Source organism: Solanum pennellii, chromosome 7 (genome assembly GCF_001406875.1).
Source record: "Solanum pennellii chromosome 7, SPENNV200".
Taxonomy (NCBI): Eukaryota; Viridiplantae; Streptophyta; class Magnoliopsida; order Solanales; family Solanaceae; genus Solanum; species Solanum pennellii.
In genome coordinates, this window is record NC_028643.1 from 371994 (window position 1) to 386408 (window position 14415).

At 32.4% G+C, this 14415-nt stretch overlaps 2 protein-coding genes and 3 non-coding genes across 5 annotated transcripts; 3 read left to right on the top strand and 2 right to left on the bottom strand.

The window, feature by feature from the left end:
• The first annotated feature begins 403 nt into the window (after positions 1–403).
• On the top strand, positions 404–2288 carry LOC107026273 (CBL-interacting serine/threonine-protein kinase 6-like). Its single transcript, XM_015227181.2, has one exon. It carries the CDS (start codon positions 761–763, stop codon positions 2033–2035), a length of 1275 nt encoding a protein of 424 aa, XP_015082667.1. The 5' UTR covers positions 404–760; the 3' UTR covers positions 2036–2288.
• A 4141-nt stretch (positions 2289–6429) lies between these two features.
• On the top strand, positions 6430–10231 carry LOC107024234. Its single transcript, XM_015225174.2, has 5 exons — positions 6430–6570; positions 6759–6820; positions 7279–7355; positions 7492–7582; positions 9855–10231. The coding sequence occupies exons 2-5, from the start codon at positions 6801–6803 to the stop codon at positions 9883–9885; spliced, it is 219 nt and encodes a 72-aa protein (XP_015080660.1). The 5' UTR covers positions 6430–6570; positions 6759–6800; the 3' UTR covers positions 9886–10231.
• A 1654-nt stretch (positions 10232–11885) lies between these two features.
• On the bottom strand, positions 11886–11988 carry LOC114078177. Its single transcript, XR_003579718.1, has one exon. It is a non-coding gene; the product is annotated as a U6 spliceosomal RNA (small nuclear RNA).
• Positions 11989–12881: 893 nt separating this feature from the next.
• Positions 12882–12953, top strand: TRNAG-UCC. Its single transcript has one exon. It is a non-coding gene; the product is annotated as a tRNA-Gly (tRNA).
• A 467-nt stretch (positions 12954–13420) lies between these two features.
• On the bottom strand, positions 13421–13523 carry LOC114078178. The gene has a single exon (XR_003579719.1). It is a non-coding gene; the product is annotated as a U6 spliceosomal RNA (small nuclear RNA).
• Positions 13524–14415: the final 892 nt, after the last annotated feature.

Here is a 14415-nt window from a genome sequence, read left to right on the forward strand (position 1 = left end):
AACTAATCAAAAACTATTCCAAATGCGGCCCACAAAGGGTAAAACAGTCATAAAATTTAACCAAATTTTGAAGTTACCAAATTCTTCACGTCAAACCTACTAAAATCCTAGCTGTTCCTACACGTGTCACTGTTTAATTGACTAAAATATCCTAGAAAGATTCCCTCTAATCCATTAGATCTCTCCAAAAAAACAACAAAACCATGGTCGTTAAAAGACTGTTTCACCCTTAATTACATGTTCAAGCTCGAGTATAGAGAAAATCACCCCAAATAGGCTTTGTAGCGATGAATTTGAATTTAATCGAGACTCTGAACATCCAAAGAAAAACAAATAAAAACTCTTTGTTCTAAAAAAATGACCATTTTACCCTTGAACCCACTATAAATTCATGCTAATAGCCTCCATTCAGAAAGATTAGTGAAAAAAACTCATTGGTGCTCTGTTTTTTCTTTTCTTCAGTAAACAAAAAAAATCTCCATTTTTTTTTTCTTTCCAATTTTTGGAGAGAAAATCCAGCTAGGGAATGCAGAGAGATGAGAGGCTCTCGATTTTCTAACCCCCTTTTTTACGCCGGAAAAATCCAAAAATCAGTCGCCGGCGGCAGGAATTGCCACCGGAAACACGTAGAAGACGGGTGAATCACTCACCCGTTTTCGTCTTCCCCGGTTCACCAAATCCCTTTTTATTAACAGATTCAAACACCCTTTTCAATCTTTAGTCTCTTTTTTTTCAATCAATTTGGAACCAAAAAAAAAAAATGGCCCCTGAAGAGAAATGTGGAGCTTTGAACGGAAAATATGAACTTGGTCGACTTTTAGGCCATGGAACATTCGCGAAAGTTTATCACGCTCGAAACGTGAAGAATGGTAAAAGTGTTGCTATGAAAGTAGTGGGGAAAGAAAAAGTGATTAAAGTAGGTATGATGGATCAGATCAAGCGAGAAATCTCGGTTATGAAAATGGTGAAAAACCCAAACATAGTCGAGCTCCACGAAGTCATGGCGAGTAAAACAAAGATTTACTTCGCCATGGAGTTCGTTAAAGGAGGTGAGCTTTTCGCGAAGATCGCGAAAGGCAAGGTGAGAGAGGATGTTGCTAGAGGTTACTTCCAGCAACTGATCTCAGCTATCGACTTCTGTCATAGCAGAGGAGTATTTCATCGCGATTTGAAACCTGAGAACTTGTTGTTAGATGAAGAAGGAAATCTCAAAATTACTGATTTTGGGCTAAGTGCATTTACAGAACATCAAAGACAAGACGGATTGCTTCATACAACTTGTGGAACTCCGGCTTATGTTGCCCCTGAAATTATTGGTAAAAAAGGCTACGATGGTTCAAAAGCGGATATATGGTCATGTGGAGTGATTTTGTATGTATTATTAGCTGGTTTTTTACCATTTCAAGACGAGAACATCATGGCGATGTATAAGAAGATATACCGGGGTGATTTCAAATGTCCACCTTGGTTTTCATCTGAAGCTAGGAGATTGATCACGAAGATGTTGGATCCGAATCCTCATTCAAGAATCACTACCTCAAAGATCATGGACTCGTCATGGTTCAAGAAATCGATCCCAAAGACGTTAAGGAACAAAGATGAGGAAGAATTTGCATTTGCATTTGCATCAGATAAGTCTAGTAAAGAAGTTGAGACAATGAACGCGTTTCATATAATTTCGTTATCTGAAGGGTTTGATTTGTCACCCTTGTTCGAAGAGAATAAAAGGAACGAGAAAGAACAGATGAGATTCGCGACTACAATGTCAGCAAGTAGTGTGATATCTAAGCTTGAGGAGGTAGCAAAGACAACGAATTTCAGCGTAAAAAAGAGTGATTCATGTGTAAAACTACAAGGACAAGTGGTAGGGAGAAAAGGGAAATTAGGAATTGCTGCTGATATATTTGCTGTGACAAATTCATTTCTAGTTGTGGAAGTGAATAAAGCAAGTGGTGATACATTGGAGTATAATCAATTCTGCAGCAAAGAGCTAAGACCAGCACTTAAGGATATTGTTTGGACATCAGCAACATAGATTAATGATCTACACTTACTTTGAATCATATAATAAAAATAAGGTGTAGATTTGGGAAGTTTTCATTTTGTTGTGTTTGGTTTCATGTTGTTAATTTACATTTTTATTAATTTAGAGGCTTTCTTGAATGAATGTCTTTTTGTGTTTGTTTTGCAAGTTTGCATCTACTTTTAAGTTGTTGGTCTAAAATTGTGTGTGTGTGTTTGTTGTAAATTGTGATGTTTCTTTTGATTCATATTAGAATCAATTTTTCTATATCTTCATGCAACTTACAAGTAGGGATAGAGCTAGAAGGCACGGATAGGACAATAATATATTTAGTGTAATTTCATAATTGATGTTCGTGTTTATTTGATTTTGAAAGGATGGTGTGTGAGCATTTTTACTCTTATCTTCAAAAAGATATATAGAGTTGATTGTTTTCAATAGACGTAAATCAACTCAAAGTTAAGAAGTTGTTTTTGATAGACCATTAATCTGAAGATGTACACAAATTAAATTTAAAATCTAATTATGAACACATAATATTGTTATTTTTTTAAAATTTAGAACTCATAAATATAAATCCAAAAACTTTTGAAGAAAGTGTTTGTTAGTTGTGATGTTTCTTTTGATTCAAATTTTGAGTGTTTAGAATAAATTTTTCTATATCTTGATGCAACTTGCAAGTAGGGATAGAGCTAGAAGGCGACGCAGATATAATAACAGTATATTCACTGTAATTTCATAAATGATATTTGAACTTGTTTCAATCTTAAAAAGAATGGTGTGTATGCATCATTATTTTTATCTTCAATAAAATAAAGAGTTTATCTTTGATAGACGCTTAATTCAAGGCTGAGATGTTATTTATGATAGATTATTACTCTGAAGATGTCTAAAAATATGTATACAAATTAAATTTCAAATCAAATTATGAACACATAATATCATTATTTTAAAATTTAGAACTCGTAAATTCAAATCAGCTTTGGGAGAAAGTGTTTGTTATAAGTCCATTGAGAACACTTCTCCTGTAGGCATATGACCATATAACAAAACACTTCTTTGGTAGGCATATGACCATATAATTCCAGTATTGAGAAGTGGAATATACTTGTTTAACCTTAATATTGTCCACCAATGTGATAGTTAAGGAAATTAGAAATAATATAATATTTTAGTATGAAGAATTTAAAAAGTGAAGGATAAAATTATTTTAAGGTTGGTGTGTAGTTGTTGTTAGTCTTTTCGATTTGCAAATAACGCTGACGTTATATAGCCATATAGGCAAGGTTCGGGACTACTCATCTCAAAGAAGAGTGTATTCATGAAATTAGAATAGAATAGGCTATCACCTTCTTTGAGTGGTTTTATGAAATTAGAATAGACTATCACCTTTTTTTTATGTGGTGTCTTGTTCCTCGTTTGATATCTATTCTTGTTTAATATTTATTTTGAAATTTTAATAAAATTCGATCATGTGATATAAAGATCATTTACAAAAAAAAAGAGTAAAATTTAAACTATTCTTGTTAAAGAGGCGTCCATTGACATTTCTTTGTTGGTAAATAACAATATAGGGTCTTTGTGTGTTGATTGGAAACTCCAAAGTTTTTGTTTTTAAGAAAATTATATGTTGTTATTTTAATTCATGCATTATAAATATGTTAATTTTATTTTGTGTGTAGATATATTTGCAATGCTAGTCGATAAATGTTTTCATACAATCAATTAATTATTATACATATAACTTGCGTAAAATTTCATATTGAATTTTTTTTTAAATCAAATCAATAGATAAAAATTGAAGTGTGAAAAACTAACTATGCTATTTGATTTTATCAACAAAAATAATTAAAATATAATACTGTATTTTTTAAAAATCCAAGCAACATTGAAACTAGAATTGACATCAACTTGGGTCAATGAAAACATGTAAGATGCAGATTTAGATCTGCATGGAGATTAAAATTGCATAACATAATCAAGTTTAATATTAATACATTAAACATCATGTGCATGAAAAAATATTTCGAGACTAATTATACTTATAATTAAATATTGAACAAATTTAATCTCAAATTTTATAATATAATAACCTCCCTAATCCCTACAAAACTGTCTCCAAAGCAAAGAGTATGACCCAATTTTTTTTTTCATTTTTTTTTAAAAAAGAGAAGAATAAAATATTCTTAAGACTATTACCATGTCCATGTTCTTATCTACATGTCATTTTCTTTTTTTCATAAGCGATGTTCAATATTATTTGAAAGATTGATTAAGTTAAATTCACGCGTTGGAAAATTTTATTTTAAAGAATAAAGTGTTTCTTATAAAAATGACTATATGTCCAAGGTTAAAACGTAAAAGTTCTGATTAAAAATAAAAATATAATTACCACTTTATCGCAACGGTCATTGCTTGGATTTCTGAAATCACATATACTTTTAAAAAATTTGACTTCAAATACTTGTCTATGTGGGCTCTCATGAGTCATTTCTTTTGTCCTTCTACTATGAAGTGCCAATTTGTTTTTTTACTACATTAGCTGTTTTTCTTTGGAGTGACTTGTGTGTTCTCAAGGAAAAAGATAAATACTTTACTGTTTTCTGCTTTCCCTATACATAAAATATCAATAAGTATATAAGAAAATGGTAACTACGAAAAAGACAATTTCAAAATTATTTGTCTTCCAAGAAGATGAAATGAAAATATCTCCATGTTATTTTATGAAGCATTTTGAGTGTTTAATTAACGCCTTTAATTAATCATGTCATCAGGAGGTCATATATTCGATTATAGAGATAATCTTTTGGAGATATACAACAATACTCAGTACTCAATCTTTTGGAGAAAGATCACAATTTTGATATTGATTTTATACCATATTCATTGGCTAACACATACGGAAAACTGAGAAAATCATCTTATTCCTGTAAATTGACCGCCAAATACCTAAAAATCACTCAAGAATTGTGAGACTACAGATATATACTACTCCCCTAACTCGCTATGGAGTGTTCCATAAAGATTTTGTAAAAAGTTTATTTGGTAGTCGTATCACCAAAATATTTATGGGCTAACATACACAAAAAAAAATGGAAGAAATTGTCTAATTCTTGTAAATTGGTTTCTAAATGCCCAAAAATCACTCTAAAAATGCTGAGATTGTACGTACTACGCCCGAACTATCTACATAGGGTTCCATGAAGGTTTCGCAAAAAAGTCTTCTAAAAGTCGTATCACGAAAATATTCATGGGCTAACACACACAAAAAATTGAGAAAATCACTTAATTTCTGTAAATTGGGCCATAAATGCCAAAAAAAAATACTCTAAATAAATAGTACGACAGAACGTTCTCCTCCCCCAACTCTCTATGGAGGGTTTCATAAAAATCTCACAAAAATTTTACTTGGAAGCCATCTCACTAAAACATATGGGCTAACACACATGAAAAACTGAGAAACTCGCCTAATTCATGTTAGTTGGCCCATAAAAGCCCAAAAATCATTCTAAAAATGGTGAGATTGTACATATGTACTACTCACTCAACTCTCTAAAATGAGTTCCAATAAAAGGTTCCACAAATAATTCATTTTGAAAAAATCATATCACCAAAATATTTATGGGCTTACACACATGAAAAACTAAGAAAATCACATTATTCTTGTAATTGACCCTAAATGCCCAAAAATCGCTCTAAAATTTTGAGATTGTGCATTGTTCTCCTAACTCGCTACGGAGGGTTCCATAAAGGGTTCAAAAAATAGTTCATCTGAAATAAGCCATATCAACAATAATTAATGGACTAACATACAAAAAAAAATTGAGAAAATCGGCTATATAAATTAGCCCCTAAAACATCACTCTAAAAATGTGAGACTGTACGCACTACTCCCCCAACTCCCTACTGAGGGCTCCATATAGGTCTTGCAAAAAAAATTTATACGAAAGCAATACATCAAAATATTCATACGCTAACACACACGAAAAATGAGTTAATTGCCTAATTCTTTTAAATTGCCCCAAATGACTAAAAATCACGCTAAAATGGTAAGACGGTACATATTTCTCCCCAACTCTCTACGAAGGATTTTATACAGGTTCTATAAAAATTTATTCGGAAACCATACATCATCATATTCATGGGCTAGCACATTGGAAAAATTGAAAAACTCACTTAATTCCTAGAAATTGACTCCTAAATAATCAAAAATCACTCTGAAAATAGTGAGACTCTACGTATTGAGAAAATATCCCTCCTTCAAATTCTTCAAAAAAGGTATGACCAAACAAAACTCGAATCCAACTTAAAATTCTAAATAAAGTGAATAATTTTAATTTGATGGTTTGCGGGTCGGATTTAATTGACAATTCATTTAAAATAAATAAATATACTAAAATTGATTTTGAGAATTTATTTCAAAGTATAACATTTACTAGGAATAGTAATTAAAAAAATGAAGAAATATATTTGACACAATAAAATTTTGCAATTCTCTTTGAACAAAAACTCTTCTCTTTTCTTCATCTCCTCATACGGGCGGCTAGGTTTGTCTTGTTTTCATCAATTTTTTCCATTTCTATGCGTTTTTTTGTTCGATCTATCCTTTAATCTAATCTGAGCTTTTGTGTAAAATTGTGTTTAGTGATTTGATAATTGTAATTTTCTAATTGTGAATTGTGAATTGTGATAGAGAGTTGTTTGTTGTTAAATTGACTCACTGTTTGTTTGTTAGGTGACTCAACATTTTGGCATTTTCAATCGAATTTCTGTTTTCATGGATTCACAGTCTGATTCGTAAGTTGCTTTGATCTTTATTTGGTTTAGTTTATATGCAATTGGATAAATATGCTACTATAGTGTATTTCTTTAACTATATTGCTCCGACTCTCCAAAAATGCTACTGCACCCGTATCGGAGACCTCCAATACTACACCCGACACACCCAACAACAACATAAGTGAAATCTCATACAGTGGTAGAATGTACGCAGTCCTTAGTCGTTACAACTACCTTGAATAGGTTATTTTTGATAGACCTCCGCCTAAGAAAATTAAATTAGTAATAAAACGAAAAGAAGGTAATAGCAAAGTAGTAACAACTATATGCAAGGAATTGTAACAATTACAACAAGGTGCGATCACCTAGACAGTGTGAACTATAGATGAAGAGTCTGAGCAAGAGAGTTGTTATATAAACTTTGTATCTCTTGTGGTTTCTTTGTGAGTTGAATTTTGAGTTTCTTTTTGTTGAAGGCAAGTTATAAGGAGGAGAAAAGGACCGGCGTTTGAATATTTGGTTCCGCTTATTTATGCACCGGCTCTTCCTCTAAGTAAGTTTTGATCCTGTCCAATTCTTGCTTATTGAATTCATTATGTATCATTATTTTATAGATTATCTTTTGTTTGTGAAATTTTAGATGACTATGCTATTTATGTTTTATACATTTGATGTTTTTGGGTTTTCAGTTAGGATAGCACTGAGGCACAAGCCAGTTCTTAGGGATCGTTTGTTCTATGGTGTCTTGGCTGGTGCATTTGCTCATGGAACTTATTTAGTGTATCCTTTATCTCATCCATTAAACTATTGCTTATTCTTAAATCTTACCTGCACCCCACCCCCCACCCCCCAAAAATTTGTGTAAGTTTATGTTTCAATAGAAGCCTAAGATACATAAAATGAGTTCAAAGGTATCTGCTGCCGTTTGCGCTGTCTAACTTTCCTCTTCCCAGAGTATATTGTCAATGTCTTAACTATGTTTTTTTACCTCCGACACTGCCATGTAGATATCAATCTTAGTGTCAATAGGAACCATTTCAACATACCAAAATCAAAGTGAAACACAAAACAGACCTTTGTTTTAAGATTATAGCTTCAAGTGTGATGAAAAACATCTCATAGGTTGGTGGTATATGATATTTACATGTTAATCTAAGCAAATTTTAGTAGAGAAAGTAATATGGGGAAGTATATAATCCTAAAAGAACTTCGCTTCCTCCTTTGAAGCAAATACTTCTAGTGAGCAAATCTTTCCATCAAGCTTTGCCAACCAAACACCACAAAATGATTAGATGAAGGAGCAACTCTATAATACCAAATAGAACCTTTCACATATTTATATTTGAGAACGAAGCATCTAATAACCCCTTATACGATTATTCTAATTCCTTCATATTTCTGTTATGGTAGTTATTACTAGAATAAGAGGAGGTGAAGGAGGATAAATAACTAAGAGCAGTGGCAGGTCTGTTTCACTATGCCCTGTCATGAAGTTGATTTTCAACTTTGGAAGTTATTGAAAAAGAACATTTGTAAACAATGAAAAAAATGCTTTGTGCTTCGTATCTAAGATGTTTATTCTGATTTCGTGTTGTCCATCAATTGCAAGTATGCCTAGCACAACGAGTTCATTGCTATTGTTGCATTGATCTGAATGCTGACACCTAAAAACTTTCTTCTGGCATATCTGTATACTTATATCTAATACTATTGCAGTAGTTATTTCAAACAGTTTTCGTGTTTAGTATCTAAATATGATGGTTGCACTGCAATTTCAATTTGTTTAGTCCGGATAGTTGAGGAGGGATGCATGCTTCTGACTGTAAAATTTGTCATTAACCATGATTTGATCAGTTTAATGAACATACTGGAGAATGCTGTGAATTTGTGTATTTTAAAGCAATGGTTACTCTAGTCTGAGAAGCAAAACAAGGTGCACAAGGATTGAGGATAATGATGTTCTCAAATTTCATTTCTCTCATTTTTTAGGATAACGAAGTTGTATTAGAGGAAGTAGAACTTTTGGTCCTTCCTTTTATTGATAGATATCTTAGAGGAAGTAGAACTCCTAGCAAACACTTGTGTAAACTCAGAACTGTTTACTGTATGTAGCTGCTGCACTTTTGCTTACCAGAACATGCAAGTCATATCTACACAGTGAACTAAGCTTTTAATACTCCGCTATAAAGATAGTGTGGAGATCTTTTTGTTTTGTAAAGGATCGAAAGATATAATTTTGCCATAGATTGAGCTTTATGCATAAGTTTGCTGTGGGACTCGTGAAACTACTACTATTCGAGATTTATTTGGCTGTTATTAGGTATTGTTTTATCAACTCTTACCACAGATAATGAGAACTACATTTTTTCTATGCTTAGAATGCAGAATTTTGAGAAAGTAGGCCTTTCATTTGATTATCATGTTTGTATGCTTGCTGACTGCAGCAAACAATAATCAGATTATTGTTCTTTGTTTATCTAGAACTGTCGTCTCAAAGAGATTGAAATGGAGAACTCCTAGAAATAGTTTGGAGTAATTCTAACATTAAAGTAGATGCATATAAAAATATTATACATTTCTTAGTCACCCTTTTACCTAGAGGCAGAGCTAGTAAGACTAGTAAGAGGGAGGAAAGGGTCCCTCCCCTCGTAGGAAAATTATATTGTGCACATAGGTTACTGTTTGACTTGTCCACTAAATTAAGTTTTGTTAACATGAAAATAAACACCGGCTGGGTTTATCATGAGATATACTTGTGTATTGGAACTGTATCTTGTGTTCTTTTTCTTTGCCCTTTGGTGTGTGCTTGTGTTTTATATGGTCTGTTATTAGGCAACACAATAATATTAACAATCTACCATATGTCATATATATGCATTTTCTTTGTTCTTTCTTGAGCTGAAGGTCTACCGAAAACAACCAAGTAGGGGGTAAGGTCTGCATGCATTCGACCCTCCATAGACCTCACTCTATGGGACTACATTGGGCATGTTGTTCTATTTTTCTTTGTTCAGGAGCTGCGATCGTTTGTTTTCCTTAATTGGCTGTTCAGTACAGATCTATATGATTCTGAGAGCAAGTGATGGATATTCTGACCTGGAGATACCTCTACTACAGCAATTTTCCCTGTGCTCAAACAAGATGCAACTTGATATTCTGATGACATTTCTTATACTACTGTATTTTCATGCGATCGTGCTTCTATCCTTTGGTGAGGGGTAGACTAAATACACATTTAAACATTTTGCTCTTTTGAATCATTACTTTGTTTGAGAATGTTTCTGAAACATATGTAGCTGTTGTAACCAAGGAATCCCCGTAGTTGCTCAAGTTTTCATCGATAGGTTCCCTTAAATTCGAATGATCTACCATATCTGTAATGCATTTCTTAATTTTTTTTTAGTTTGGGTGCACATGACACACCTTAGACGTGACAAGACTCCTAGCCTGGCTAGTTTGTAAAGGAGTGTACATGACATCTTAGATGAATCTCACGTTGAAGTGGTAGAGGAAAGTGAAGAGTTTTATAAGATATAGAATTTGATGATCGGTGTAACCAGAAGACAAATATGTAAAGTCTGTTGGGCTAAAGCGGACGATATATGTCATCGGTTTGGTCAGTGATCCATGTGACTCAATATTATTGATTACTATATGCACAAAATTACCACCACAAGTTAAAAAGGAACAGGATGTGACTCATCTGTAAGTTGTGAGGCCCAAAAGTTAACAGACATGAAAGGGGTCTATCACCAGCCAATATTTATGTCAAAAGTAGTGTCATATTCACAAATCAGACCATATCAATGCTAGAATAACAGGTTGCATTTGCATTAATCACTAGCAACGAGAACGGGAATTGAACTCTATCAGATCGGTAGCTCAATAATAGAATTACTAATATTTTGTTGAAACTTTGGACTTGTTCAGTTCGATTCAAACAGACTCTAAGTTATCCTTTATCACAAAAATTCATTAGATGTATTAGCTAGAGCCTAGAATCTTGAAAATGACAACCTAATTAAGGAGACAAATAATCTCCATTATTATACTGATTACTCAATAAAACAATGATACCTTGTACTTTGAAAACAAAACATGATGTTTACATTTAATCATTTTCTTAAGACTTCTAAAAATATAGAAATATTCACGAATTAAATTAATAGAGAAAGTGTATAGGTGTAAGACCAAGTGGTCAATAATAAATTTTGGTGAGATATTTAGATCAGATGTGACCATTTTTATTGATAAAATAAATATATTATGAGATAAAGTTTAGTATGAACAGCCCATTATTTACATTAATTAATGTTTTCTTTGACTATTACTTTGGAGGTTTTTTAAATGAACGGTGCAGGTTCAATTCAAAGGCTAATCAGAATTTTAATAATTAAGAAAGAAAATGATTGAATTATAGAATTAAGTTTGGCAATCTTCTTAAACTACTATCAATTATTATGGAACTAAACCAAGTTAGTGTTCTATTTAATTATAGAAATCTGTTTTTTTTTAAAAACAGAGTTATTCGATATTTATGTTAATGAAAGGTGATAAATACCCTAAAAATTGGTCGAGTTCTACTCAAATTTACAGAATTACCATGATTATATAATATTTTAAAAATAAAAATAATAGCTCCAAGCTAGTATACCGAGAATATACTGTAGTATGAAATTTCGCTAAAATAACACTTATTTTAAGACTGAGGCAGTACTTTTTCGTGTTCAAATGTTGGTAAACATTAACTTCACGTATCTTTGTCATTTGACTAATCTTCTAAGCCAAAACAAGTGTGGTTTGCTTTAGTGGTTGAGCAGTTTCACCGTCAATCGATAGATTGAGAATTAAGGTCACGTTGATGGATAAGTAAAATACTATTGCTTGGGTGGAGTGGGAAAAAAATAAAAATCTTTCACATCAAAGATTCCACACCGAAAAAGTTGAGTCGTTGAAGGATAAGTGAAATACTATTGCTTGGGTGGAGTGGCAAAAAAAATAAAAATCTCCCATATCAAAGATTTCATACCGAAAAAGTTAACTCAACACAATCTTTAAAAAGAAAAGGGGATTTGTTTGAGAAAAAAATTTGGACCATTTCTCGATTTGTGCGTGTCATCCTTGCGCAGGGGCCATGCTAATCTTCTCTGTATCGTTCCAATTTTATCGGATGTCCCCGAAGGGACAAACATACATGCTAATATTCAGCTATACTAAGAGAATAAAGCTTCTTTGTGCAGCCGATGAGGGAGAAATAGCTTGTTTGTTGGGCTCATGGGCCTGGACTCCTTTTATTCCATCTTAATCAAAGCCCATTTTGTTATGGGCCGGCTACTGGGGAGGATTTAGGGGGTGCTAGGGTGTTTACTCGAATTTATCCGACAATTTTGTTTTACTATATATAAGGTAAAAAGAAATCATTTTTTGTATACATTTAGAGAGATTTTGAATTTTTTAAACACAAGAATTCCTTGAGGTTTTACATTTAAGTTCCACGTATTACATTTTTATTTTTCGAACCCTATTAGTGAAAATGTTGAATCCGTCATTGATTGGATAAACTTCTTCTCATAAGTATTTATTGGGAATATTTCGATCTCCTTCCAAATCAAGAGATATGCTTCTATTTGTTTGTTTGCTTCTTCTTTTCTTTTTCTTTTTTTTGAGAAAGAGAAAAAAATAAGTTGCTTTATATTTTGTTTTGTTAATGCATTGAAATATATTTAATATTGTGCTTTGACACTAGATGAAATATGATGTACAAATGTGTTTAATGAAATGAATTGAGAATCAAAAGATCTTAGGTTTAAACTCCAACAAAAACAACAACATTATTAGATGACTAATTTTCATTTGTTCAACCCTCGATGAATAGAGTTACCCGATACTGATGATGGACTAATGACTCGAAGGTGCATGCAAGCGGAATCAGACACAAACATATACTTTTCTATTTTGGTAAATTTTGGTGTTTTAACACAAACATATAAAATGTGAATGTTGACACTATCATTTTTAATGATAAAATATGTTCCATAGGGAAAAATATTATAAAACAAACTATATGGTACACAACAAGGCGTTTGTAGTCCAACGGTTAGGATAATTGCCTTCCAAGCAATAGACCCGGGTTCGACTCCCGGCAGACGCAACTCTATTTTTTAACTATTTTTATTTTTTGCACTTCTTATGTTAAGGTCATATAACATATTTGATTGAAACAAAAAACCTATTCGAGGTCAAGGTCGATATTTAGAGGGTCATGTCTGACCTTGATCCAAAAGGAGATTGGTTGTGATGGAGAGTTTGGATCCTCGAGAATTTGCATACTCTACGAGCGAGCATTTCTAGGAGAAACTCCATGCCTTTAAGAACTTATCTCAAAAGAAGAAATTCTCGATTTAGCCAATTATTTTGTCCGATTAGTAGAACAATGCATACATATACGAGTGTGGTTTTCTTTAGCAATTGAGCACCTCCAACTATCAACCTATAAGTTGAGGGTTTGAATCACGTTGAAGTTTAAGTAAGAACACAACTGATCGAGTGAAGTGGGAAAAAGAACATCTTTAGACACTGAGATTGCATACCAAAAAAAATTAGCTCATTTGAAAAGAAAAAAATTTGGACCATTTCTCGATTTGTGCGTGTCATCCTTGCGCAGGGGCCATGCTAATCTTCTCTGTATCGTTCCAATTTTATCGGATGTCCCCGAAGGGACAAACATGTGTGTTAATATTCAGCAATATCAAGAAAACAAAGATTCTTTATATAGACGATGAGGGAGAAATAGCTTATTCTGTTTCTTTTGGCATGGGCCTGGGCTGCTATTTTCCCTTTTGGTTCCATCTGAGCAAAGCCCATCTGCTTATGGACTTCACCTTAATGGGCCGGCCTTCTTATTTCACTCAATAGAACAAACTATTATAGAATAGTCGTCCATCGAAATAATAATCTTTAGTTAGTAGTATAATTATTTTTGGCCATGGGTCAAATTTATGAGGAATATGGTATTTAAATTGTCCTTGCTTTTGATGTTTGTGTAAGAATAATCTTTTTGAGTCTAGTGAAGAGTATTTGTTCAATTGTTTATCAAATTTAGCAAAATTCACATAACTTTGTCTTATCTAAATTCAACCTATTTTGCAATTAAAATTTAAAAATTTATGAACATGATAATCTATGTTGTTCAACATGTGTATTCGATTTTTCGGTTTCGGTTTTCAATTTTCGATTTTGAAAAAGTGTAACCTAATCCAAATCAAAATAAATTTAGTTTGTTTGGTTTTTCGCTTTTTGGTTTGGATTTTTTCGGTTTGGTTAATCGGTTATGTCAATAATTAGAAACATAACATAGTTATATTTGCAATTCTTTATATATATATATATATATATATATATATAAAATTCGGTTTTTCGATTTTTATTATTCTAAATCCGAAATCAAACCAAAAAACCAAACAAAGTAAATTATAGATCCAAAACCAAATCAAGAATCCAAAAAACCAATCCAAATTAGAATTCGATTTGATTTGGCTTGTTTTTTTCGATTTAATCCAAATAGTGCACACCCCTAGTTCAACAAGGTGTTTTCGAAATTCTAATTTCTATTG

Coding starts and splice junctions, on each gene's coding strand:
- LOC107026273 (XM_015227181.2), top strand. CDS start 761: ATGGCCCCTGAAGAGAAATGTGGAGCTTTGAACGGAAAATATGAACTT.
- LOC107024234 (XM_015225174.2), top strand. CDS start 6,801: ATGGATTCACAGTCTGATTC. Junction 6,821..7,278: donor ATGGATTCACAGTCTGATTC/GTAAGTTGCTTT, acceptor TTTTTGTTGAAG/GCAAGTTATAAGGAGGAGAA. Junction 7,583..9,854: donor GCTCATGGAACTTATTTAGT/GTATCCTTTATC, acceptor TTGGCTGTTCAG/TACAGATCTATATGATTCTG.